This window comes from Ammospiza nelsoni, chromosome 11, assembly GCF_027579445.1.
Source record: "Ammospiza nelsoni isolate bAmmNel1 chromosome 11, bAmmNel1.pri, whole genome shotgun sequence".
NCBI lineage: Eukaryota > Metazoa > Chordata > Aves > Passeriformes > Passerellidae > Ammospiza > Ammospiza nelsoni.
The window spans coordinates 22,191,071-22,217,294 of NC_080643.1; the positions used below are offsets into that span (position 1 = coordinate 22,191,071).

The 26,224-nt window shown below is 41.6% G+C and overlaps 2 protein-coding genes across 3 annotated transcripts in view; both read right to left on the bottom strand.

Annotated features, from left to right (window-relative positions):
- FGD3 (FYVE, RhoGEF and PH domain containing 3) overlaps nucleotides 1-7,563 on the bottom strand; it is a 94,422-nt gene extending 86,859 nt beyond the window's left edge. Inside the window, 2 exon segments of the mRNA XM_059480219.1 lie at nucleotides 7,069-7,449; nucleotides 7,452-7,563. Of these exon segments, the coding sequence (XP_059336202.1) occupies nucleotides 7,069-7,449; nucleotides 7,452-7,563 (493 nt within the window).
- A 10,910-nt stretch (nucleotides 7,564-18,473) lies between these two features.
- Nucleotides 18,474-26,224, bottom strand: part of BICD2 (BICD cargo adaptor 2) — a 51,335-nt gene continuing 43,584 nt past the window's right edge. Inside the window, exons 7-8 of one of the 2 annotated variants that reach the window (XM_059479814.1) lie at nucleotides 23,659-23,869; nucleotides 18,474-20,546 (exon numbers count right to left, since the gene is read on the bottom strand). In XM_059479814.1, the coding sequence (XP_059335797.1) occupies nucleotides 20,541-20,546; nucleotides 23,659-23,869 (217 nt within the window). In that variant the 3' untranslated portion in view covers nucleotides 18,474-20,540. Of the gene's footprint in view, nucleotides 23,870-26,224 lie in introns of both variants that reach the window. The other variant, XM_059479813.1, reaches the window with a different exon arrangement.

Here is a 26,224-nt window from a genome sequence, read left to right on the forward strand (position 1 = left end):
TGTTACCATGGAGAACTTTCCCCTCACTTCTGCAGTAAGGGAATTCACCTGCCCACAGGTTAATCTTCCAGAGTGTTTCGTACAGGTTTCCTTTTCCACAAAATTCAGATTACTTACTAATTTTGACTTTAAAACCCTCTTTCTTCAAAATCTCTTCCTACACCCCTATGAGGTTTTTTTGCATGGTACTAACTTTTTCCTTCTTTTTTTATCTCAGCCTTCTATTCTACTTCTTCATTCCATTCAGTTTTTACACAAACAGTTTTATTCAGCTTTTTAAAATTCAAATCACAAGCCCCCATCAGACACATAGGGCCAGTGGCAGAAAACACGGTATTTCTGTAGATCTCATTCTGGAAGTGATAATCAAATTACACTTAGCAGGTGATTCATATCAAACATGGTAAACCCATGGCTGGAGGCTTCTTTGGTCTTCCTTTCACAGTTCCTTGCCCCAGTGTTTGGTACATTAACTTTCACCCTGTCCCAACCTCACGGTTCAAAATGATTACTGAAGTAGCAAGAATCTCATGAATGTAAATATTTGCTCAGGGTTAAATTACCAAGAGAGAATTTCTGCTCAGAGCCTGCAAGCCCAAAAAGAAAGAATAAAAAGAGGCCAAGAGTTTAAGAAAACTAGAGCCCAGTGATAAATTCCTTCATTATAGTCAGACACCTGCCTGTTTTTCAGAAGTATAAAATAAAGAGGAGAAACCTCCGACATCCAAGTGATATTTAGATGTCACCCTGTCTTTCAAAAAATACTGGGACTATTGGGTTCCTCAGACTTTTAGAAATTAGATTCTTTAACATGAAGACTGCTATCCTCCAAAAATCTCCATCCAGGTTGCCGTGATGCCATGTAGAGGTGTGTATGCTGTTTGCACACACTGTACCCAAATGCTCCATCCCAAGGATAGAGGCTGGGCTTCCAATGACAGGCTGACATCTAACCAGCGTCAGCTTTGGACTCTCTATTAGTGTTTTAGCCATTCACATTAATTAACCACCTCGATGAGTACCAGAATCTACCTGTAAAGGTACTACACTTTTAGCAGTGATTCTGTATACTTCAGTGGAGATTACTCAAAATGCTTCAAGAGAGAAAAATGGCAAATTAGATGTGCAATTGATTCGTTCAATAGTCCAGCATAAAAATGCTCTCTCCTTGAATATTCATTAAACAAAAGAATTTCTGCGAAGCAGCATCAAGTTAGATGAATAAAGAATAAATAAAGAACCAGAGCAATCTTGCAAAAGGGGACATTTCAGGATTTTAAAATGCAATTACAGTAAAGTACTTGCTCATGGCCATGCTGAAATGCATGAGGACCTAAAAAGTTTCAAAGCTCCTCACCTCTCACAGCAAAGGTCAGTGGTCTGCTCCGTCCCTGCTAGTACCTTGAAGGTTCTGTCATCCCAAAAGATGCATTTTTACTATGACTAGGAAAAAAAAAAATCAACAGATTTGAAGACCATTAATTCTACCTTACTCTATTCACTGCCCAATGACTTCTGACCCAGCCTCAAGAGTGCTCTCTGAACAGCTATCAATACTTCCAGCACATTTAAATGTACTCTAGAGGCCTATGAAATTTTAAAATTTAGAAACAGTTTGCTAGTTTTGCTAGTTTACTAGTTGCCTCTAGTAACTCTGAGCTCTCTAGAAATTCACCAGCATTTAAGACACCAAAGCTGGTAACACTCGACATATTTCTTTGAGACACAAAACATCCTTCTCAGGTTATTGGTGCCCAACACAAGCACAGAGAGGGACCAACAATGCCTCTTGGGGATGCCTTGTGACAGTGAAGCCAGATTTACTAGGCCCACCATTAACATACATTACATCATTCAAGCACTGCCAAGCTCCTCAACAAAGGAGAAAAATCCCATTTTAGCACTCCTGCAACTTTTTTATGCTGATGGTTATCTGTGGAAGAGCTGTTGGTTTTTAGAGTCCATAACCACAAAATTAATTACACTAAGACGGAGAAAAGAAAGACTGAGGGACAAAAGTATTGTGCCCATATCTGAAAGGTTACTCAAATGGCCTAGCTTCACAATAGGAATTTCATCCCTCTGTTATTACAAATGAGGAGTTGATGAACTCACTTTGCTGAGCCCCTTAAGGATCCTGCAGTGAGTCTTGTATGCCATGATTGAGATTATGCTATGTCAACAACCTCCACTTCTCAGCCTTCCACCTCAATTCTTCACCTAGCCCTTTCACAGCAGTTGAATCACTCGCTTTCTGTCCCACACAAGGGTCTTAATCCCAGACAAATAGCAAGAAAAGTGCAACCCAGAAAACAAGGAAGCAGGTAATACCAATAAACTCTTTCACAGAACAACAAAAAAAGCAATGGAAGTCAGTAAAACCAGAAGAAAAGGCAGGGAGAATAGCATTTTGTGAGGTAGTGCTTAGGAACCACAGAGGCAATGTGCTTTAAATAATGCCACTTAAACTCAACAAGTTAACCCTGAGAAGCCAGACCACAACTGCAGACCTGGGTATTTCTCACAGAGGACATGGTGACCACTGACAGAAAAGGTAACAGCCACGCCACCAAGGGAGTGGAGATGAGCATGAGGCTGTCACTCCAACGAGCATCACCAGCAGGGACAGCCCATACCAGCACATCTTCCTGCACAGGCTGGCACAGCACTCGCTGGGTACCCAGGTAAAGCAAACACTCAGTATTGTAATATCAGCAACTCCTAACTGCAGGCACTACAGATAGAATGAACAGCCACAAACTGTGAAATAAAACCCAAAGACCCATTAAATTTTAAGATGCTGCAAAGTGTAAAATGTAAATCAAGTTATAATAACCCTTGCTTTTAGGACCTGGCTGTGAATGGGAGGGGGGAGAGTAGAGGGAGGGAAAAAAGTTCTCCTGGAAGCACTTTCCAGTATACCTCACTATTGTTCCACCAACAAAGGCATCTCAAATTTCACCACTCATAACCTCCAAACCAGCCAGACTTCCGTGCTGTGACTTGACTGCCTCCCAAATGCTCCAGAGAATGCAACAGTGAGCTGCAGACATCTATTTTCAATTTCACATGGATTTTCACCATGGAGGTCTGGGGTCCTGTGCTCAGGGGTGCCAGGCTCAGCTCTCAGCAGGGTGTTCAAAGGGGTTGGCAGAGAACAAAAAGAGAGCCCTGAGAGCTGGTGACGGGCATGCAGCATGGCTCAAGAGCTGTCACATCATGGAAAGGACTTCAACGATACTCCCTCCTACTTTCCTCCTCCTCTCACTCATACCCAAGTTCATCTTAGCTCAGGTTATGTCATATGCTCTGTTCCCACATCTGAAATATATGAAGTCACATTATTTTTTTTACCTAAAAGGAACTTTCAACTAGTTCAGAGAATTTGAAACAAGAGATATATTTTCAAAAGAGTATCAATATTCACCATTGTGTAAGAATCACAAGTCATTGTCTCAAGTGAAACATCAAATTTCACAAATCTGATGCTGCCAATACAAATGGATACTACAGTAGTTATTACTGATTTTATCCACCACTGTTCACTCAACTCAAATGCAATCAATGGCTCAAATGTCTAACACAATAGCTGTATCCAGGGAGCTAGAAATATTAATTACTTAGGTTTTACCAGTCACCTCTTTTAGTTTCAAATTGAGTTTTCAGTAAATGAAAAATTTAAATTTAAAAATTAAAATGTAAATTTCAACAAAACAGCTTGAAGAAGAAAATTAATCTTACTCAAAATCTTGCTCAAAAGTATTTCAGAAGTTCACAGCTTCTGTGCGCTATGTGGTAGAAAGCAGTGCACAGTCAGAGAAATTAACTAAAGCATTAATCATATCATTGCTGCATGTATACTCCCTGCCCTTTCAATTCTCACATAGACCCCTTGGTCACACGCACTGATCAAAGCAGGACTATTATTGATCTCCAATAATCTTATCAAGATCCCTAAAAACTAACCAGACAACTTGGAAAAAAAACCCCATGCATCCATAATTATTAAGCTTGGTCAGCAGGAACAGACATGCTTCAGTTAGGAAAATTCAGTGTTTTTTAAGCTTATAGACACATGGGAAGACATAGGTGTTCCCAAAACTTCCTGCAGAAATTAGTTGTACATTTTTCATTGAAAAGCAGTAGGAAACAGTTGGACTTGAGGTCATATTTCAGAGAGCAGCCCTGCCCACACCACTGCACCTCACACAGCTTTTTTGAGAACAAAGCTTCCTCAAAACCAAACACATTGAACCTGATCAGGGAATTCAGAGTATAAAACCATTGGAAAACCATGCGACAAAAACCGCCTTGAAAACAATGCAGTGCAAACAATGCACAACTAAAAAATCATCACGTGGGATTTTGACTTCTCAAGTCTGTCACTCCTGGTGTCACAAGGTTTCAATATCCCACTTCCACTACCACTGACCTAAGGCAGTCTTCCTCATTCTGGACCATGCTACAGAAGTTCATCCCACACAAAAAGCCATGGGGACCATCATCACTATGATTCTACTGCTTTTATTGTTTTGAATGTAATATTCTCTCTTGCACCACTGAGACACTCCAAGACCAAATACACTCTGCAGTCCCAACCTTGTCCTACATTATCACTTCAGCCATTGTTAGGAGCTGGGGAGACACCCACAAGAATTGTGTCGGTCAGTATTTCCATAGCATTCGCATGCTACACTGGATTTCATTAAGGAAAGGGCAACCTAGTATCAACTCCATCTTTCTTCCTGCTTCTGTAGAAGTTACCTGCCAGGCCTTAGATCTGCACACTCGGCAAGAGGCAAAGGTCCTCTGGAAAGAGAAAGTCCTGACTCCACTTTCAGCAAGAGTTTTAGACATACATTTAAATGCAGGAAACTGTGGCAAATATGACCGAACAACAGCAATTCCAGCTCCATTCAAGAAGGATTCCAGCCAGGACTATGCAAGCAGGGCACATCAGATCAGAGCCACAAGAGCAAGCAAGCTCTATTTCCCTTATATTACCACACTGAGTCCCCTGACTCTGGAAACAGGAGTAAGGCTCACTGGTTGATGCTCTTTAGCGAGATGCACCACACTCAAGGAAATCACAAACACACACATACAGAGGGACACATATTGCACCAATCTACAAGCGACTGACATTGCAATTACATACTGCTTGTATTGCAATTCACAAGCAATTGACATGAGAGCCCTGACCCTTTCACTAACAGAGCACGAGGCTGATAGCATGGGCATTTCACTACCGCAGGCTCCATCCCATGTGGGAGGACCAGCCTCTAAAAATTAATGTACTGAAGATTGGTACACAAAGTTCAGGAGGTGCCAGAAGTCAGATTGCCTGAATATCTCTGGATCCAGGGCAGGTGGGGAACTTCAGCAGCTCTGAAACTCGCCATCATCTTTCCTAGGTTGACCCAACTTTTGTAGGTAAAAACAGGACAGAAAACTTCCACTTTTTAAAAATAAGAACTTATTTCTGTAAAAGGAGTTCCTTCAAACTCAGTGTCATTTTTATAATTTTTCTTTAGCATTATTAAGGTAAGAACACTTACAACATAACGAACTGGGTCACAAATGAGCTAAATCAGGAACAACCCAGCTTGATTATTCCAAGGGATATTATAAACACAGCTCTGCTAGATGGAGTACGAACTCTAAAGCATCTTCCTAGCATTGTGAAAAACAGCTTTCTATGAAAGACAAACTTCTTCTAAAGAATGCAAGAATCCTTTTATCAATGTATTGGTCGCCATACATAACCCCTTTCCATTCTGCATGCTTCTCAACAAAACCAATTCTGGTCATTAACAATTGCCAATAGTCTCTCCGATTCCTTGGTGCCGCTGTGTATCAGGCACTGCAAGATTCTTTTATGTTGCAGAGCTGTTTTCCTTTGTGTTAAAATTCCCTAAAGCATGCAATGGAAAGTAGAGTATATCCCTTTAACGTAGTTACACCACTCTTAGTATTTGGAATGGAAAATGTGACATAGGTACTGAGGTTTAAAAAACAGCTACGATGAATGTGGCCAGTTTTCTAAACATAAATCTCTTCAGGGTTTTTTGGGCTTTTTCCCCCGTTCCTTCCTTGTTTCTGTTTTTTGGGGTTTTTTTGTTTTATTGGTTTTTTTTTCCCGCGAGAATCCTGGTTTTACAGAGGCAGCCAGCTAAACATAGCAGATCATTATGGTTCAGAGATTTCCCATTTGCAACTGGAAATGGTTTATGTTTAGAGTACTAACAGTTCCAAAAGGTATTGAAAAAGGAGAGAAGGAAAAAAACCTCAGCATTTCATAAGTGCCTAAATATGGATTGGCAGGAAATAAATTTAATCTCTACAGTTAATAGCAGTCTTAATGAAATTAATGTTTAACAGAACTGATTTTGTGTTGTTTTACGAGAACTAAAAATATATTTACACAACTCAGTGCTGCATTTACTCAAACATGGATTCCCTGGCCATTGTGAGGCGCACAGGGACGCCGGGTCCGGAGTGCGTGTGCGGGGGCAGCTCGGGGTGAGCCCGCAGCTGGAGCCTGGGAGGCCGCGGGCAGCGCGGGCAGCGCCGCTGCGGGTCCAGCCTGGGGAGGGCGGGCCGGCCCCCCGGGCGATGGGTTTGCATCAGAACCGCGCCAGCCGCTCGCGGGGGCAGGGAACGAAAAGAAAAAATCAATTAAAGAAAGAAAGTTAGTTGAAGGCGCCTCCGAGTCCGTGCGAGCTGCTCCGCTGGGCCCCCGCCTCCCCGCGGCGGAGCGGCCCGACCCCAGGCTCCCCGCCGAGGGCGCGGGCGGAGCGGGGCCCTGGCGCCAGCAGAGCCGGCGGGACCGCGCCCGCCCGCCAGCCGGCGAGGGGAGGGCAGCGAAAGGAGGCGGCGGCGGGCCCGCACACCTGGAGCGGGGCCGGCCCGGGAACCAGCCTCCCGCCCGCGCCGCAGAGACCCCGCGGCCCGCCGGGACCACGGCGCCGCCTCGCTCCCGGCCCAGCTCCCCGCGGCCGCCGCAGCCTCCACCGAGAACTCCCTCCGGATCGCGGCCGGGGCGCGGGGAGCTGGGCGTAGCCTTACCCTCCGGCTCCATCTGCTCCCGCCGCCGCGCTCCGGCGCTCCCCGAGCCGCTGCGCGCTGAGCTGGGCCGGGCGGTTACAAAGGCGGCCGCCGGGCGAGGGGGGTGGGTTTCCTCTCCCTCCCACTGCAGCTGCATCGCGCCATGAGGCGCCGCCAGCGGGACGCGGCGCCCCTGAAGGCGGCGGAGGCGGGATGCGCCCGCGCCCCCGCCCCGGCCCGGCTCGGCCCAAGCGGCAACGGGACACGCCGGAGGGGCCGCCCCGGCTGCCAGGGGACCAGGGGCTGCGCCCGGCCCGGGGGCAGCGGCGGGGAAAGGGCGCACCCGCCGGGGCTGGCCCCTCCCTAGGGCCGGGAGCGGGGGCCAAGGGGAGGGGGGAAAACACCCTTTCCTGCCCCCTTCCCGGCCGACCCTGGGGAAGCAACGCCTGCCGCTTGCGTGGCCCCTTGCGAGGAGCTCCCGCTGAGCCAGACCCGTCCTGGGCTAACCGTGCGCATCCCACTCGCCCCTGAGCGAACCAGTGGGCTCCGGGATGCAGCTGCAGGGAGCAAGAGGCTCTCAAGCTCCTCATTATTCGCATGCCACAGGGGTGTTTATGGGCCCCTTAGTGGACGAACCCAGCGAGAAGCTCAAAATCACGTCACAAGGATTAGGAAAGGAAAGGAAACCTAAGGGCCACAGGCTCTACCCCGGCTGTTGCCCTTGGAGCCAAAAGCTTCTCGGTGCAGCTGCTGGGGGCGGCTGTGGGACACAAGCCGAGAGGAGAGACCCCGGGCTGTGCATGGCTTCTCTGGCTGATCTGTTATTCCATGGACGCATCAGAGAGCAATTCAGATACGAATTTTGTCTGAGGGAACCAAACCCTGCCAGCCTCTTCCCAGCTCCCAGAACCACTCCAAAAAACAAGAACTTCTTAAATAGCCAGACCCGAAAGCCCACCTGACACACTACTCTGTGCCTGGACAGGGAGTAGGATGCTGTAAGTAGGAGGGATTGCAGCAGAGTTGGAGGGCGATGCTCTCTTTTGTAGCCCTGGTGAAGTGCTCCTTCCACAGAGGTAAAACCCTGCCTCTTCAGGTGAGGCACATATTTAAAGGAGAGCTTTCTGAGATTTCCCAGCTTCTCATCACAAGGAGTAAATTATACAAAGAAAAACAAAAGTACCTATCAAGCAATCTGTCACTGAAAACAAAAGATATGTGAAATGGTCTTCACAAAGGCATTTACCTTCAGGAAAAAAATAGCAAAGCAATAAAATGAAAAGTTATCTGTGTTGGGCTTCAGTCTATTTTTTATTACCCAGTAGTTCGTCATTGCTCTTTACCTTCCCCCTAAAATAGCCAATGTTGATGCAGGCATTAGTGTGGAAATATACTGTCAAGGACTTCAATAGTGTGCTGGAATGGAAACACAGTTTTGCAGTGACATTCCCAAAAATAATTTCCATGGACTAATCATTCCAGAACAAAAGTAGCTGTTCTAGATCAAGTCTATGAATAGGGTCTAGATAAACCAGAGTAAGAAAGCAGATTCATCAGTGATGAACCAATCTGGATTTTTTGTCACTTTGAAAATCCAACGTGTTACTTTCCAAATCCTACCTTAAAGCATTAATATACATACACAAATTTAATACACAACAAATTATTTCAGAACTATATTACTGTAAAAATGGATATGGCTCTCTTAGATTAGTCCTGTCCTTTAGGTCAATGAAGTGGGTCTTGTCCATAGCATTTTCACCAGAACAGAGCCAAGCTGGCCAGCCATCGCTGCATGGTTATCAGGTACAATGGAGATACAGCAGCAGAAACAAACTTACAAATTGTTGGAAATTTCCCAGGTTCTTTGCTCTCATGGAAGCAAGGTCCATGCTATAAAGTGTGAAGCTGAGACAAGATTTATTTTAAGCATTTAAACTTGTTAGATATAGCACCAGAACACCAAATAACCAGCATCACTTAAAATTACCTATTTATGTCCTGTCCAATTCTTTCCCCACCCTAGCCAGCATTTTGATTTGTTTTTTTCTCGAGAATTGGACCATTTTTCATTTTAGGCACTCAGTATCTACAGTCTGAGTTATCTGCAGCATTTGTTTCTCTGACCAGAATCAGTTAAGTTATTCTGGAGTGAGTTAACAATTTAAGCAAGTTGTAGCCATCACTTTTGAGCAGCAAAATTGTAACAGAGGGCCGGTGTCAGTTTCTTTACATCTGGGAAATAAGCCATGTCTCCAACCAAGGTAAATTGTATGGTCTCAGAGAGAAGTTTCAGCAGGTAAGTAATAAAGAAGGGCTCTGTTTTGCAGCTCTGCTAGGAACTGGAGGGAATAAAAGCTAAGAAAAAGGTGGTATGACACTGCCAGAAAAAGAGCAAAACAGAACAGATTTAGGAAGACAAAAGAAATTGTTGGGACACCTCCCCTGAATCTGGAACTTTCTTCCCACCTGAATTGAAAGGCATGCAATCCTTTAAAACTGTGAGGAGCAAAATGTTCCTGAGATCATTTACAGCACAGTTTGTAATGGCGACTCTTGAGTAACAAGCATGGGATGCCACCTTTCTCTGAGTTGCTGGCAGTAGATATATATTCAGCTCTATAGAGCCCTTTTCTTCTAACCTGTCTCATTAGGTTAGAAGTTGTTACATGAGCTGTTTCCCTTCATGTCTTATGAAGGAAGTCATAATAGAAACAAGTCTGCCTTGTCAACATTTCTGTGATTTCTGCCATTCACAATGTTAGTCTCAAAGAAGTTGAAGATTCTTTTAAATAGATTAGAAACTGGTTGGAAACCTCCTTCAGTGACCTGGATCTTGCTGAGGACCTGAAGGTCTTTGTTTTATTAAATTTTAGCAGTGAATTCTACTTTGGGCCCAGTACAATGGGCTTAAAGCTTCTTTAAGCTTTAAAGCACTGGGCAATGTCATTGAATATGGTCCTTATCTTGGGTCGGTTTTAATTGTTTTCAATCCCTTGGTATCTAATGCACGTGTGTGCAAGGGTAAGAGTAAAGGGCCAATAAATGCAGTGTGAGCAGTTAGCAAAGTTCATACAGATATTCTTTCTCTCCAAAAATAAAAAACTTGCCTGTCATATTGCATTAAAATTCTGTTACAAGATGAGCTGTCTCAATACAAAGTAAATTTTCTTCATGATAGGCTTTGCAGTTCGATGAGGATTACCACTGCATGTCCAGGAAAGATAGATTTAATGGGGGAAAGAATAGCCTCTTCTAGATTTAAAAAGACATTGGAGACCAAAAAGCCAAGGCTTTGCAAATACATGGGGTTTTTCTGACACGCTTTTCCTGTAGGAGATGCATGTTGTGTTTTGTTCCGGATCACATAATCCTTGGGGTGACCTTCATGTGCTTTAGCACATGACACTCTACGGCAAACACAGAGTTCCTTTGTGCACAGAGTCCTTACTTATAAATCTTGGAATTTTGATTGGAGTTTCTTCTCATTCTGAAAAGACTATTTTTCATGTGAAAATTAAGATTTGAAGATTACTGTGATGTCTTTTGAGTATTTGTGCAATCTCATTCTCATTAATTTGAGGCTGGGCCTTAGCACTTGCAGATAAAGCAGAACTGCTTTATTTCTCATTACAAACTAAACCAGAAAATGCAATAAAAACAAATAAATTTTATGGGAGCACTGAAACTTATTCAGTTGCTTTTAAATTTGAAAAAAACAAGTTTGAAAGAAATTGATCAAAGCTAGTTTTCAAGGGAAAATTTATTTAAGCCAAAACTCTACTGTGGTAGGATTTGGGTTTTGTTTTAATGATATCTTAGGCAATAGCAAGTCTATTCCTTATTCACCAACCCCTCTTACCACAGCAGCCAAGAATCCAGAAGAAAAAACCCACAGAACAATATACAGAAATAAGGAACTGCAGATAAAAGTAAAGCAGCCCTCCATTTGGGACACGGGTCCTGTGGCAGCCTTTAAACTCTTGCATGAGTTTTATAGCAGACTGGAATAGTATTTTAGCTGCACATCATGAAGTAATTGAATGTAAATATTTACTGGGGCTTGAATGTTAATTTTTCTTAGCAATGAGGCATTTCCAATCCTGGACTTTCTAATATCACTAGTATTCTTTATACACTGACTTCACAGGTTTGTTTTTTTTTTTTTTTTTTTCATTTAAATTGATTCAGATATTTCTAAGGTAATACACCTCTGATTTATTATTTGGGCTCTCTGAAAGCAGAATTAGGTTCATAGAACAGGTAATGGAATGATCAGTGCATCACCTGTTTTTGGAGCCTGATCTTCACAACTGAAAATGTCCTCTATGTCCAAGGAGGGCACAAGAGCCATTCTTCACCTTTTAAATGCTGGGCTGGGTAAAACAGTAATCCTGTTGCCACTGCTTGACAAAAAAACCATTGAGCTACAATACAAGGGTGGTGGATTCATTCACTTCTGTCTCTGGGGTATAAAATGAGGGTGGATCATTAGGGGACTCATAATATGCTGACCAGAAAGGCTACACTTGATGTGTGACTGTCCTCACTGGAGAGGATGATGAGGATGAGGAGGTGTTACTGACCACTAGCTAACAGCCAATACGTGTGACAGACACCAGAATCCTCACGTGTTCAGTCAGTGTCTTTCTGTTTATTGGCTGTTACCAGAATGCCAGGGCTGAACTCATGACAGAGCACAGTAGCGTTATAGAAACTTCTGTGTATAGATTAGGTTCTGTTTACTGTGGGTTTGCATTATATTTTGGATTACTTAAAGCTGTAGACTTGTCAGATGTGCACATTAATTTGCAGCAGTGGGGGTGAACTCAGTGACCCAGAAGATTTTTTCAGGTCCATGCTCATAATTTATTCTTGTATCACATTATAAAGTAAATGAGGAGCTATAGCTTGTCACCATTCAATTGAACACTTTTAATCAACACTGACTTTTGCATTACCTTCAAAAACAAGACGTGCTTTAAGAATTGAATCATGCATCAAGGGTGATGTGTTTTGCAGTCAATGACTTTCAGGAACACAAATCTCATTATTCAAAAGGAAAAAGCACAGAGGTACCTAAGTGCTTTTAACAATGAGCAAATTAGAGTTAAGCCCTTTCAGAAATTAAATAATCTAAAGGACATTGCAGATTTTGCTCAAGATTTTCAGCACCCTGAAATCAGCCAAACTGAGGTTCTGTCAGATTGCTGCTTTGATTAGAAAGGTAGTAAAACTGGAATCTCTGTCAAACAGGAGAGGTAAATACTGTTTTTTCCTGGGCACCACTAGATTAGAAATTTACTCCAGAAATGTTGATTTCTAATACATGCCACAGTGGTCTGGCAGACATAAGGTATAGCTTTTAAACAGAAAGAAGGAACTTTCAGCACTTGATTTTTGTCACCCTAGTCACTGTTAATCTGGGTTCAGAAACAAACACTGACACATTTTGAATTCTGATAAAAGAGTTCTCATCTCTTTTTTTTTGTTACTCTATTTGTACAATTCATCAATTTTGGAATCACTCCATTACTGAAGGGTGACCCAGCAAATTAGCTGAAGCCAAAATATTTAGTAAAACTTAGCTCTGAAAAAAACCCAAAGCAAAATGGTTAGTACAATATTTCTGTAATCTATTATTAAATTATCCAGAATACAGATGTATGCTTTTTGAAAACAAGATTCTCTATGACTTTTCATGAAACTACACAAAGGTTCTCATAAAGTTTCACACCAGCCATCATCAATTACTCTTCTCACAGACTTGGCTGGTCTATGTGTTACCAGGATCTTGGTGATTTCAATAGTGTCATGAGCTATTCAAGCATCCCAGGGTGATCACCAAATTCCTGCCCAGCCTGGTCTACATACAGCCCTGCCCTGCAATGACATGCCTGTTTTCTGTCACATGGGAGATTAAATTACATAAAGCCTGAACTTCCTTGAAAGTTACAATCTGTGGATTTTTAGCCAAAGCACTTTTTCCCCTAGATATTTATCTCCCCAAATATATACTAGATTTAGTTTTTACCTTGTGTATACTTAATATATATACTTAATAGATATACTTAATAGACAGGAGATGTTAGACTGTTTGTCTTCACATCTATATTTTCTTAGCTGTCACTATTATGAGCAAAGGCAGGCTTTAAAGTAGTGTGGTCTTCACTAGCAATCCATTTGTGACGCTTAAATACCTTTCCACCAGCAGCAACTGTTCCACCATATGACTTCACTCACAAGTAAAAAAATACAATTGGAGATGAACTGAAGATCCAAGAGTGGAGTTTCTGGTGGAGCTCCTTCAAATCTCTGAGAGAAATCAAATCTTTCCAGGAGTGCTATTAGCCTTTAATTGTTGGTTAAATAATAGAATTATTTACTACTTTTCAATGTAGCAGGTTTATTTGCTAGTGAGAAATTACACCAATTTTTGCAGCTATGCCACTGGGACTTATTGTAGCTTCCACATCAGCTCTTGGCAGCAAAACTGCCTAAACTAATGAAACTAGGCGTGTATGCAGTGTGTATGTGGCCATGCTATTATTACCTAATGAGATTTTTGATTGATTTCAGTAATGTTAGCTTTGTTTCTCTCTGTACAGTAGGATGATGTCTGCTGCAGGACCCCCAGCATTGCCTGCCTGGCTTCTTACCTTTCACAAAGTCCCCCCGCAAGCTGGCAACGCCAGTGAGTGGTGAGCTGAGAATATGTGGAAGCGCTCACTTAGAGGTAGCCACATCTCCCAGCCTGGCTGCTGGCCGCTGGACTCAGCTGGGATCAAACCTTGGCCATGCTGATTGAAGCAGTGCTCTCAGACTTGGGGTTATGGATGGGCAAAGGGGAAGGTGCACACCGAACTCCCAGTGGTTGCCAACCACTCTGTCAAACCTGTGACCTGACACACAGCTGAAGACAGCTTTTGCTGCCCCAGCCTATTCCTGCTAGGCACTGAAATTAACAAGCAGCTAATTTGTGCAGTGTTCTATGCCCAACAGATCCTGCACAAGCCCAGAACAGTTATGTGAAACACGGACAAACGGTGAATACTCAGGAAGTGAACTGTGTTACCATACCAGAGCAATTAAAAAAAAAAAAAAAAGAAGAGAAAAAAAAAAATTCTTCACAATTGTGGTTCCATTTATTGTCTCTCATGTGACTCAGGGTAATCACCTGCAGCACTGGCATCCATCCATAAAGCTTCATACCCCTGAGCTGCCAAGCCAGTAACTCACTCAAAGAACAAGCAATATATCTAAGGTGAGCTGTACAAAACCACAGGTAACCATGGCAAACCTGAACAAAAGGGAGAAGGGCAGGGGTGAAGGGGAGAATTCTTGAGACAAAAGTCAAATCTCTTAGTGTAGAAGTGTGACCAGCTTTGATCTGCTCTCAGCTCCCATTTTCCTTGAAGCAGCAGAGGGTCCTGTGAGTTGATGAGTCCTGCTGGCTGGTGCTGCCTGGCCCTGCCTGGCTCTCTCTGGACCTGTCTGGCTCTGTCAGGCCCTGCCTGGCCCTCTGTGTCTCTCTCTGGCGCCGTCTGGCACTGCCATCACATGTTCTTTGCCAGAACTGCTTCCTGATTCCACACAGCTGCCAATAATTATATTTTGCATGTTCAGGCATAAGGGCCACATCCCTTTTATGTTTCTTACTATTTTTCAACTCACACCATGGATTCTCCTCCCTTCATGTAGAACACAGTCAATGTTATTTCTCCAAGCTGACTTCCAAAGGGAGTTGCTCTGGACATTCAGCAACTGGGTAATAATGTGTACTGGTGAGAGCTGGTAGCTGGGAATTCTGTCCACTTGGAGAAAAACAAAACCACAAGGAACTTACTTTTACAAACTGAATCTTATTTTTGAGACTTTTTACTAAACAACCTCTTGATTACCAGCTAAAAAGAATTAATGCTTTTCCCATCTTAATAAGGCATGGTAATTTTAGGATACTCCTTAGAGCCAGGTAAGATCACATGATAAAACCTCCCTCCATCACTGTGCATGGCATGTCAGCACTGCTTCCTGGTGGAGACATCCTGCTAAACAGGAGAGAGGTTTCTGCACCAGCTCCAGGGCTCTGATACATGGCTCAATAAAGGTTTGTTGTTCATCTGGCAACAGAAGGAAGCTGATGATTCACTGCTGGATCAAATATTTCATTCTTTATCCTTTGATAAAGCTTTGAGGTGCATTAATGTGAATTCCAGGGTAGAAGCCACAGAGGAAAAAAAGCTAAGAAACATTTGAGATTGGTAGAAGCTGCCTGAATGTTTAGTCAATATAATTGGAAATAACTGTCATAGTTAGTAGCAGTCTCACCATATGAAATTAAGGGGAAATTGTTGGTTATTACAGAACTGCCAAATTGAGTTTTTTCGCTAAATGTGAGGTAGCATGTGTCTGAATGCTGAGACAATGTTGAAAATTTCTGTGTAAAAAATAGGGAGTAAGGTTTTGTGGAGAAAATATAAAAGAAATTATGTCAAGCAATATGAAGAAACATATAGTTAAATCAATTTTTTCTTATTCTCTCCTTAAAAATGAAAGATTGTAATTCCTCAAATAGATTACTGTTTGAAAAGCAGAAATGATCAGTTTTAAAAAAAAACCTTAAATGCTATTGAGAATGGATTGTGTGATTGCTAGTGAGAATTCAATTTTACAAGTTTCACTCTTTTAACATTTTTTTCTTCCTCTTACGATTGCTTTAAAACCATATACTAAATTATCAGTATGGAAGTTGTTCCTGCCTGTTAAGCCTGCTACAGTATTTTGGCCTAGCACATTCAGAGCCCAAATGTCCACCTGCTGATATTTCTTTTAAAAGTAACATCAGAGATGCTTCAAATATATAAAATTGTTCAAAATTCTTGCAATGCAAAGATAGTCACAAGGGTAGATATTTGGCTACATACAGTGTACGTCTAATATGACACGATTCAGTCAAAAGCCACAGTATTTGGGGGTTCTACCCTGAAAGTAATTTTCAGCTCAATTAAATTCATATTCTCATGAGGCTGATGGGAGGTCTGGACATGCACTAACTCACTTCAGCCTGCCTTAAACTCACCTCATTTACATCTAGCTAACTCAAGCTTTGCTCATGTATGTAACTTTCAACTGCAAACAACACATTACACACATTGTCCTGGTTAGATGTCAGTATAGATTTGGTCTAAATTTTAAAATTTTTCTCAGGTTTTCTCCAGCACAGTCACAAAAATCAGCTTTCATTATACTGCTCCCACTCAGTGTATTACCTTTGCTTCAGAAGTACTCTAGAATCAGACCCAGATTGTTAGTTGGCTTTCTTGGGCTTTTTGAGATTTTTAAACAGTTGCTGGACCTAGGGCATTTTACAATCCTTTCACTTGATAACTATCAAACCTGATGGCTTAGTTCAGGAGCAGTGTGTCCCAAAGTGACAGGGCTGGGTAAGGTAAGGGGCAGATCAGCTTTCAGGTTACCTCTGAGATACCAGTAAGGATAAGGAAAAACATCCCCTCCTCAGCTGTGATTACTTCCTTCTTGGGGAAACTTGCATTTGCATTGGGAAGCAGTATCCTCCCCTCCTTTCCTGGGAAAGGACAGATGAAGCTATCTTTTGAGTGGTTTTAGTGATTTTCCCAACAATCACTAATGAATGTTTGCTTGAAACTTTTATAGATAAACATTCAAAATAACACTCAAAAATAACAACACACTCAGAATAATCACATTAACTAGCACTTTGCTTAGTTATGAGCTCCCAGATGTCTCTTTTGTTTTTAATTGTTTCTTCAAAGTTCCATGCAAAAACACCTTTTCCTGTAGGTCCATCTACTACATCAGCCTTTAAAAATCACAAGAATGTGAATATAATTTTTAAAACTCTAACTATTGTAATTATTTGTCTAGCTGAATTTTCCCATGTTATCTAGTGGGATCTCCAAAAAGCACCTCAGTCTTAATCTTCATCCAGGTACCTGGGAAATTCCAGGTCTCTGATCTTTAGGCATCTTGGTACATCCAGAAATCTGCCCTGTTCCTCTTTTGGGAAGCGAGCAACTTGTTTTCAAGCCTCACTTGCAAGAAACAAAGAATCACTGCTGGATTACTGACTCCACAGCAAGCAGGAGTGTGACATTTGCTGGCAGATTCCTCTCCCAGAGACTTAACTCCAGCCACATCTGCAGTTGGAATGCTGAACCCACCCTCCATCTCTGCAGAGGCAACATTTCCCCCAGGGCTTAGGGAGGGGATTTTTCTACACAGAAGAGAGTCAAAGAAATGAATGTTTTCATTAATAGCCATTCACCAGACAACCTTTTAATGTAAATACTCTCCTTTGACAGTTTTCTCATTTTCTTTCTTATTAAGTATTCTTGAATCCTGTTTTACTGTTTCACAGGTCTGCTCTCACATGCATGCAGATGGATTTACATGTTTCTTCTGCAGATTACCCTGCAGGTAAAGCTCCTGTTATAGAAAATGCAGACCTCTACAATCAGGGCAAGTGTCCCAGCACACATGCTCTGCTAGTTCATCGGATACCCCTGAACAAGTGTTTTCAATGCCCAAGGAAAAACTGGCATCTTGCGCTCCAGCTATAATTTATGTTGATGAGCTGGTGTCATGCAGCTGACTGCTACCAGATAGAGAAACAACCAGCAGAATGGTTCTGAGAATCCTGCCTGGGGGCACAAGAGTTGTTAAACTAGAGTATAAAACTATATAGAATGTTTCTTGGGGACAACATGAAGTCACTGCCCCAGGAATATCTTTGTATAGATGGGGCAAACCTCAGCTTTGCCCTCAGAATTTTGGCATTCTCTTTCAGGGGCTTTTTGTGAGTTTGTTTGCTAATTCTACTGGACAAACATCAACTTAATGGATTTTCACTGAATCCCTGACTGGTTGGAAGGGACTTTAAAGACCATCTTGTTTCTCCTTCCGCCATGAGCAGGGACATCTCCCACTGGACCAGGGTGCTCAGGGAACATTGCCAAGCCAGTAAATACTTCCAGGGAAGTGTTCACAGCCAGGCTGGATGGGGCCCTAACAGTAAGTGAGTATTTTGGAGAGTATATGAGAAATTAAGATGCAATTTCAGGATGAATTGCCAACACTGATACCATAGTTCTACCCTTAGTTTCCCTGTACAAGTGTTTGCAAGAGTGTTCAGTGACACACATTAAACCAGTCGGATCCAGGCCAAAACTAACCCATGAAGATGTCACAGAATAGGAGAGAATGGTGCTTCCTGAACGCGAGCACAAATAATTAATTTTCTAGTTCTGCAGAAAACTTCATGTGACGTATTCAGTTTCTTTCAGATAAAAATTAGTATTTATTTGGCCCCTGGCTGAAAATCCCCTCAGCCAACTACTTAAACCAGCACCTTCTTAAATCACAAAACCAACAGGCAGAACACGCAATTCCTTTTGTCTTTTATTGCTCCTGCCAATGTGACTACCTTTACGCAGGCACATTGCTTTCCTAGATTAAAAACTGTTTTATTAATCTGGAAGCAGTATTTTGACCTCCACTCCTCCTCCTAAGGTTATCCAATTAACACAGTTATCATTTTAAGAAGCATAACTTTTTTGTTTTTCAGGTCTGTGTAAAGGTTACTTGGCAAGAATACATGCACAGGACGTTAAATGGAGACCAACCCACCACTAAAAGGTAATGCACATGGAACATAATACAGTACTTTGACATAATTTCAAATAAATACCCACATACAAATGTAGTAATTTTAAATGCAACAATATTTCTTATGAATCAATAGTGTAACAGAAGATGGAAATATAAGTCCCCACATCTAGGAATAATAATGCTTTTTCCAGCAAACAGAAATCTTCTCTGCACTTTCAATATTAATTCAATTTGTACTTTTTTTGAGAAGTGGGAGGGCTCCCCTCCAGCAAGTACCAATTAAATCATCCACATGAGCCTCACCAAGCCATTGAGAACCTGGCATGGCTTGTTGATGAGCTTCTCTCTTTCTGTTTGCTGAAATCACAATTAGATACAACATGCAAAGGAGATCCAATGTGCTGCGGTTCACATATGCACACATGTGCCGTGGCTCCTGCCCCCACCACCGCCCACAGTCAGCAACATTCCTGACACATTCCCAGACTGATACCATAAATGTGGCCATATACTGCTCATCTGCTCAAGATGAGTCCATCTGGCTCCCAAAGTGTAGTCATGTTTGTTCAGGTTTGTGGTTTTGATTTTTTCCTGTCTATACTCTGAATTTGCAAGGATTTGCATGATGAAATATCATTGACTAACAGAATTTTTTACAATTCCTTGAATATAAAAACTCTATAGTAAGCCTACCATTAAAAATGTGCGAAATGGGAGTTCACTTTGCACTTATTGCTCCACATCTTTAATAAATTCCAAACCAGCCATTCCATTCCTCCTAAGTGACAGGACTTTAACCTATGCTACTCTAAGAGTCTCCTTTCAAATTATCAAAGGCACTACTGGCAATAATGAGTGACAGAAAGGCGCTGACAGATAACACCCTATCACTGACCACTTTAGAATTTTTCTTTCTAAATGTACCATAATTTGGCACAATAAAATGAAAAAGTAACAAAACAATTCCAATTTGGAATTTAACTGGTATAGTTGTATAAAATTCTGTTAATCGATAATACTTCAACTTCCTAAAACCCAGGAATTCTGGAATTTATATGTAATACTACTTATTTAATATTTTTCAAGTGCCTATTACTGTTTTAACCAGAGCAAAGTCAAGTTTTCTTCTTGTTACCTTGAACTATTCCTAAGAATAATAATACAATATGAAAAAAACCCCAGAATTGGAATACCCTGGATTTCTTAATGAACATGGCAGTTAAAAAAATCAGTAATTTAAACATATAAAGCATAACATTTTAATAAAAAAAAAAGATGCTGAAGCACAGCACATAGTTCAGCAGAGCTCCTGCTTTTTGTTGAAACTCTTTTCTAATCACAACCTAGAGCCCCCCCCAAATCTCTGCCACATGCTGATATATAATTCATAAGTCACAAGTTTCAAATTGGAGAGAGACTATGAGCACAAACCACTGCATTTATATAAACCTTCTACATAAGGAATTAAAGAAGCTAAAGAAAAATATCAAAAGTGCACAGGTTTAACAATCAGGTAAAAATGAGCATCTGCAATGAAGTAAATTCTCCCATCCAAGATTTCTAGGACAGCACAGACTAATATGGTGAGGATTACAATTGAAGTAGGTTTCTTCAGCACTTGTAAGGTTTCTTACTGCAGCAGCACTTATAGGTAAAGCTTGTTTGTTTTATAGCTCCAGGCAGAAAGGGAAGGTTTCAGGTAGTATATAGCAAAAGGTGTTTTCAAAAGTTAGGATCAGGTCAGTGGTTTCCATTCTGTGTGCAATGGGCCACCACTTTGAACCAGAGTGAGAAGGGTTAAGAAATGTGTTGCACTGTTGGAAAGGCCTTCTCCAGGGACTACTCTACAGCTGAAAAATGGAAAAATAAAATAGCATTAGGAAAAAAAAAAATCAGTGTTTATTTCTCAATCAACTGAAAACTTAACCCCATCCATGTGCTGCACAGGCAGGTTAGTTGGCTGAGGGTCTGTTATCTGGCTGGGGGAACAGCAGCCACTCCAGCTCGCAGATGCCTTTCCAGTGGGTGAACAAGGCTTTGTGGGCTCAGCCTGGAAGCAACAGCTTTGCAGAAAGAAGGATTCTTACAAGTACTGAATACAGCTTTGCTATTCAAGCATAAGTTAAAAGCAGTGAGTGTGCAAGAAATGTTTTCAGCGAAGCTTTAGGTTCTCCAGAAACATGCAGGTCAGAATATCATGCAGGCCTATGCAGAGAATCATTAAGAAGAGCCTGCTTGCAGAGGTAGGTGATGGCTTAAGGAATTTTCCATGCTTTACCCCAACCCATTGAGACTAATATGAAAGACTTATAGTAAATTAACATCTCAAGAAATTGTTAATCAAGAATTAAAAGGCTCAGTCTTAAATATTACCTAAAAATACAAACAGCAGGATCAAGTCACTTTACACCATTCCTCAGTTCTTTTTCTCACAGGATAAACCATTACAGTGATAGACTCAAACAGCAGGCTGGCTGTTAAGGTTTTTTAAATATTTGCAGAAATGACTGAAGATGGAAATGATCACTAAGGCTACTGGGCTAATAGCAAAACTGCTCACACTTGGAACTGACAGAAGGAGCCAAGCCTGAAAGCAATAGTCACTGTCTGGTAACACCAGAATTGTTACAGAAAATTCCAACTAATTCAAAGAAAAACCTAACAATGCATTCAATTAATTTCTCCAGTTTACCTTTTTGACATCAGTATTTTGCAAAAGTACTGTCACTAGAGACATGGAAGCAGTGCAAACTGTGTTAAAGCTCGCTACTATGGTGGAAGCAGAATTGTAACTGAGTCTATTAGAGCAGAGAAAGTTAGCATTCAAAAGCCTGCTTTCACAATGTATTAAATTGTACTTAATGTAGGAGTGAGAAGAATAAAGGCCTTTTGGAAGATTGTGCAGCAAAGAGAAAAGCAGGACTGAAAATTATAAAAGGTATCTCTTCTAAAATATCAAGCCTGCTATTTAGCAATATTAAAGCTCAAATTCAGGAGAATTCAGTATTTTCTACAAGTAGTAACAGACACACAGGGCCTAGTTTCTAAAACCAGAACTGAAATTTATTTAAGCCCCAAGCAGCCATGTTTTAGAAATGTATTAGAATTTAATCACTTGAGGTTTTTTGATTCTTCTCAAGATCATTAGATGAAATTCTGGTTCTGGGCTGCAGTATTTCCATGGTTCCCAGCTTTGAAGCAAAGTTCCATTTGTTTAAAATCTCACTGTAGTAATTTAGACTTTCCCCCAACATGCCTAAAAATATCTGGGAAGCCAAAATTTCCCATGGTTTCTCCTCAGTGGGAAAACCAGCCATGCTCTTATTAGCTTCTGTTAGCACTGGATATCTCCTGCGTGTGCATGGGCAGCACACGGAGCAAGCTGGGAGCAAGGACAGGGACAGGCAGGGGAGCACAAGCACAGCACAGGGTTAGAATGGCTTTGGGAACAATGCTATCAAGCACTCACCAGCACAGGCTCACATTTCTTTTAGTAACACTACAGGCATATAAAAGTATTTGAAAGAGTACAAAATGAACAGGGCTTTACATTAAAATAAAGTCTGAGGCTAGGCACTTCAAACTCCAGGTTAAACAAAGAACTGTGCCTTTCTGTGCTCCACAAATTTTCCACAATTTTAGAAGCAAAGATTTTAAATCTTTTTCTGTTATGTAGGCACCAATTAGAAAGTAAACTTCTATACTGTCAAACATATTGTAATTAAGTGGGTAGAAAGGCCCCTTAAAAGTTCAATATCAGACAAAGGTTTATTAATTTTTAAACATTAATATGTGCACTAAGCTACTTCATAAATTACTATTAGCAGGATGATCTGGATCAATTTCCTGTGCCTCTAATGTAGAGCCCTGTGAAACACATGGCTTGCGGAATGCAGTATCTTCCGTGTACTTAAAAAAATGATCAGAGGTCTGAAATGCTACCTATTTACGTTAATACTGAGAGCTGAGAAAAACTGTTTGTGACCAACAATGCTAGACCATAGTCACATTAATTCTACACATACACGTTGTGTGGCTACTTTCCTGTAAAGGGTATCTCAGATGGGTTCTTTCCAAAGTGTTATGCTTGCAAGGAGCAACATAAGACCACACAGAAACTTTCAGGACATAACTTCTTAAAGTGGAACTATCTACCAGGTAGAATCCCAATTATTAATATTTTAACTTTTGTATCAGATGGAGTTAATATTGCATATTTTTAATATAAATGTGCAAGTTTCTTCTGATTATCCCTCTGAAGAGAAGGATGCAGAGTGTCCCTAATGCACCTGGTTTTGTTTTAGCTTTTATAGCCTATAAAAGCTTTAGGACTTTGGTTAGTGGTGATACAACAGCAAGTATTTAACATCCACTACCACAGGCAAATTAAGTTTGACTCCAGTTTCCAAATGCTCTGAATTCTGGAGACAGCTCTAATTTTAACCTTTGTTTTTCACAACTTAAGCCACAGTAACAAAGAAGGTTTTCCATTTGTTTCTGCCTATGAAAGCATTTATTGAAGTATGCTGCAACCCTGGAGAAGGGATCACATTTGTGCTATACAAACTACAGTAAGTAACACCAGATACATACTCTATCAGGCGTACTCTTAACACTTACCATAAACAGCAAACCCCAGATATGTTAATTGTGGAAAAAGCTAACAGGTTTCCACTATTAACTTGTTAATAGCATCCCCATACTTATGCATTAGTTACAGTTAGGACCACTGTAATACATTTGTATTACCTGGTTCAACAACATACTAGTAGGAGTCAACTCATTGTGACATTAGATATCGGGGATTTACGCTGACAGTTACAGCATAGAATAAGATGCAGAATATGGTTTTTCTAGACATGTGTCCTAGTCACAACAGATTTTATATTTCTCACTACAAAACACCTGGTTGTTCAGGACAGATCCTTCAGACCTGTCCCCACAGGACCGAATGGGACTTACACTGGGGTTACTGCCCTTGGCTTTGGAGGCAGACTTTGTGCGCACCCTTTTGGACTGCTCGTGGTCCAGTTCCAAATGTTCCAGGCGCTGGGTCAAGGCCAGTTTCTGTTGGATAGCCATCCGAAGCAAGGAGTTCAGAGTCTTCTTCTCATCCTCGGCTGCTGCAAGTTGCCGCTGCATTTCATCCAGCTGTGTGACATACTCATCACATCTGCAATGAAATACATCAATCTTTAGCAATACTGGTTCCATGATAAACACCTTCCAACATAAGCCCATGTGTCCAGCCTATACAGGAGTGATAGCTTTGCAGCTGCTTATATACAAACTCTTAAACAGGAACTTCAACTAAACTTGTAGAAAACCACAACTACTTCTCACTGGGGTGGTAAGAATCCCACACTCAGCACTTCATGTTTGTGGTTTTCAAGATGGTGTATAATTAACAGCCTCCTTGGAGAGAGGAAGTGTGGAGCCTGATGTATCTGTACTCATGTCTGAATGTCAGTGAGATGTCCTCCCACAGCAAGTAGACCCCATGCAGTCATACTACTTTTGTCTGTGCTTACAGAGTGGTTCTAAGCTTCAGGCTGGAAAGGGTCTGAGGGCAGCAACAGGAGCGTTGTGAAATGGCCACCTGAACTGTGCTGTTTGTTACTTTACACAAAGTCCAAGTAAGAAATCTTCAGCGGTGACTGAACAGCGCTATTAAAAACAAGCATCCTTCAGAATTCTACTTTAACCACTCTGATTATGCTGCAAGTAGTGGCTGTCTTCTCAATAGCAAGTGGCCTTTATTTAATTGATCTCACCATCAAAATCAATTTCAGAACAATTAAAGGAACTATGTTAGTGTGAAGGCTGTGGTAAAGCTATATGAATGCCTCAAGCTGTTCCATCTACAGTCATTGTCACTGAGTCTGGAAGCTGCTTAACTTAAAAAATTAAAGTCTACCTGTAGATCCATATAGAGACAACAATTATGCATATGGATAGAGAAGTAAATATTCATAGGTACCAGCTGGAATTTACCATCTGCAAAGTACAACTTCTTCTTAAAAGCAGAAATATCAGCAGAGAAGTTCCTTTAAATTTTGAAATGGAAAAGCCCCTGACTTAAAGGGACAGTTATCATTAGGTAATATAAAGCAGACTGCAAAAAAACCCACCACAAAACAAAATCTCATTGATATGCAGATTCATCAGCTGTGCTTATGCTATCAAATTCTAGTCTCCCTGACTTTAAATAGGAGGATTAGGCTTATATGCCAAATTATATTTGCTTGGGAATATAAATAGGAAAAAGAAAATCCAGATTTTTAGTTTTGAATATACAGAGATGTTAAATAGCAACTCAGTAACATGAACATATAGTTCATATGCATGAACTATAACTGCACTGCAGCTTTACAGACCAGGAAGTTTGGGTGAGTTTGGGGCCCCCACATGCACAGGAATCTGTCCCCTCGCCTCTCTGGGCATCCTGCTCTGGAGTTCCTCACAGCCTCTCCCACACTGTGCAGCCCAGGAGAAACCAGTATGTGAGGGGTCTTGCTTTAAAAAAAAAAACAAGAACAAATAACCAAACCCAGGAACCTTAAACTTGTTGGAACACTGACACCCGCCCTTCTCAGTGTGGTCAGATGGACTTATACCAACTGCTACACGCCAGGGAGTGGAAGCCAGACTCTGGGCCAGATCTTGTCCCATTGACCCATTTCAGCTCTAGAGACAAAGTAAGATTGAAACAGCCCTGGGAAGTCTGAAAAGACTAAAATAATCTTGAAAGTGTAAGAGTCTTCCCCTCTGAGGGAAGGTGTCACCAGCTTCAGAAGGAGGGTGTGGCCACAAAACTGAACAGCTCCCAGCATCCTACTGACCCTGGGCCCTGCTGCTCCAGAGTGTCAGAGAGGTGTTTTCTTCCCCTTTGGGGTGGGAGCAAGACACAAGCTTAAGATTTCTGGGAGGACAGAGAGGCTGTGGGGTTTCACCCTAGCTTTCAAACCCACTCATGCTATCTGAGGTGAAAAGCAAGGTCTGGTTATATTAGAAGTGAGCTTTCTGCTATCTTTTCTGTGCACATCTTGAACCTGATTCTTTCCAAGCTCCACTATTGCAAACCAGGGGGATGTCCAGAATAACATTACCAATTCCTTGAGAAATGAAATGTGATTGCTTCAGCAAAATATGATCTGGCACTGGAGTGACCTGTCCCTGTTGCCCTTGTTCATGCTCAGTATTATGGTCCCAAAAAATGTGGGACGCGTAAAAAAATATGCAGAGGTTCCCCCCCACTCTCTTCCAGCTTCTTTCTTGTGAATGAAAACATATCCATATTTTTGTACAGAACACATAGTTAATGTAGCCCCAAAACTTGCAGCTCAGTGAAACAGCACCAAGATTGCTGCTGTCTTGATTTGTCAGGCAGCAGAGAAGTGTTAATCCAGGCCAGCTAAAGCAAGGGGAAGAGAACTCTTCACCGCCATCCCATTTGGAACAAAAAGAGATAAGGAAGAGAAAACCAAACCATTGCAGTAAAGCAGAGCAGGGACTTCCCACACCATCT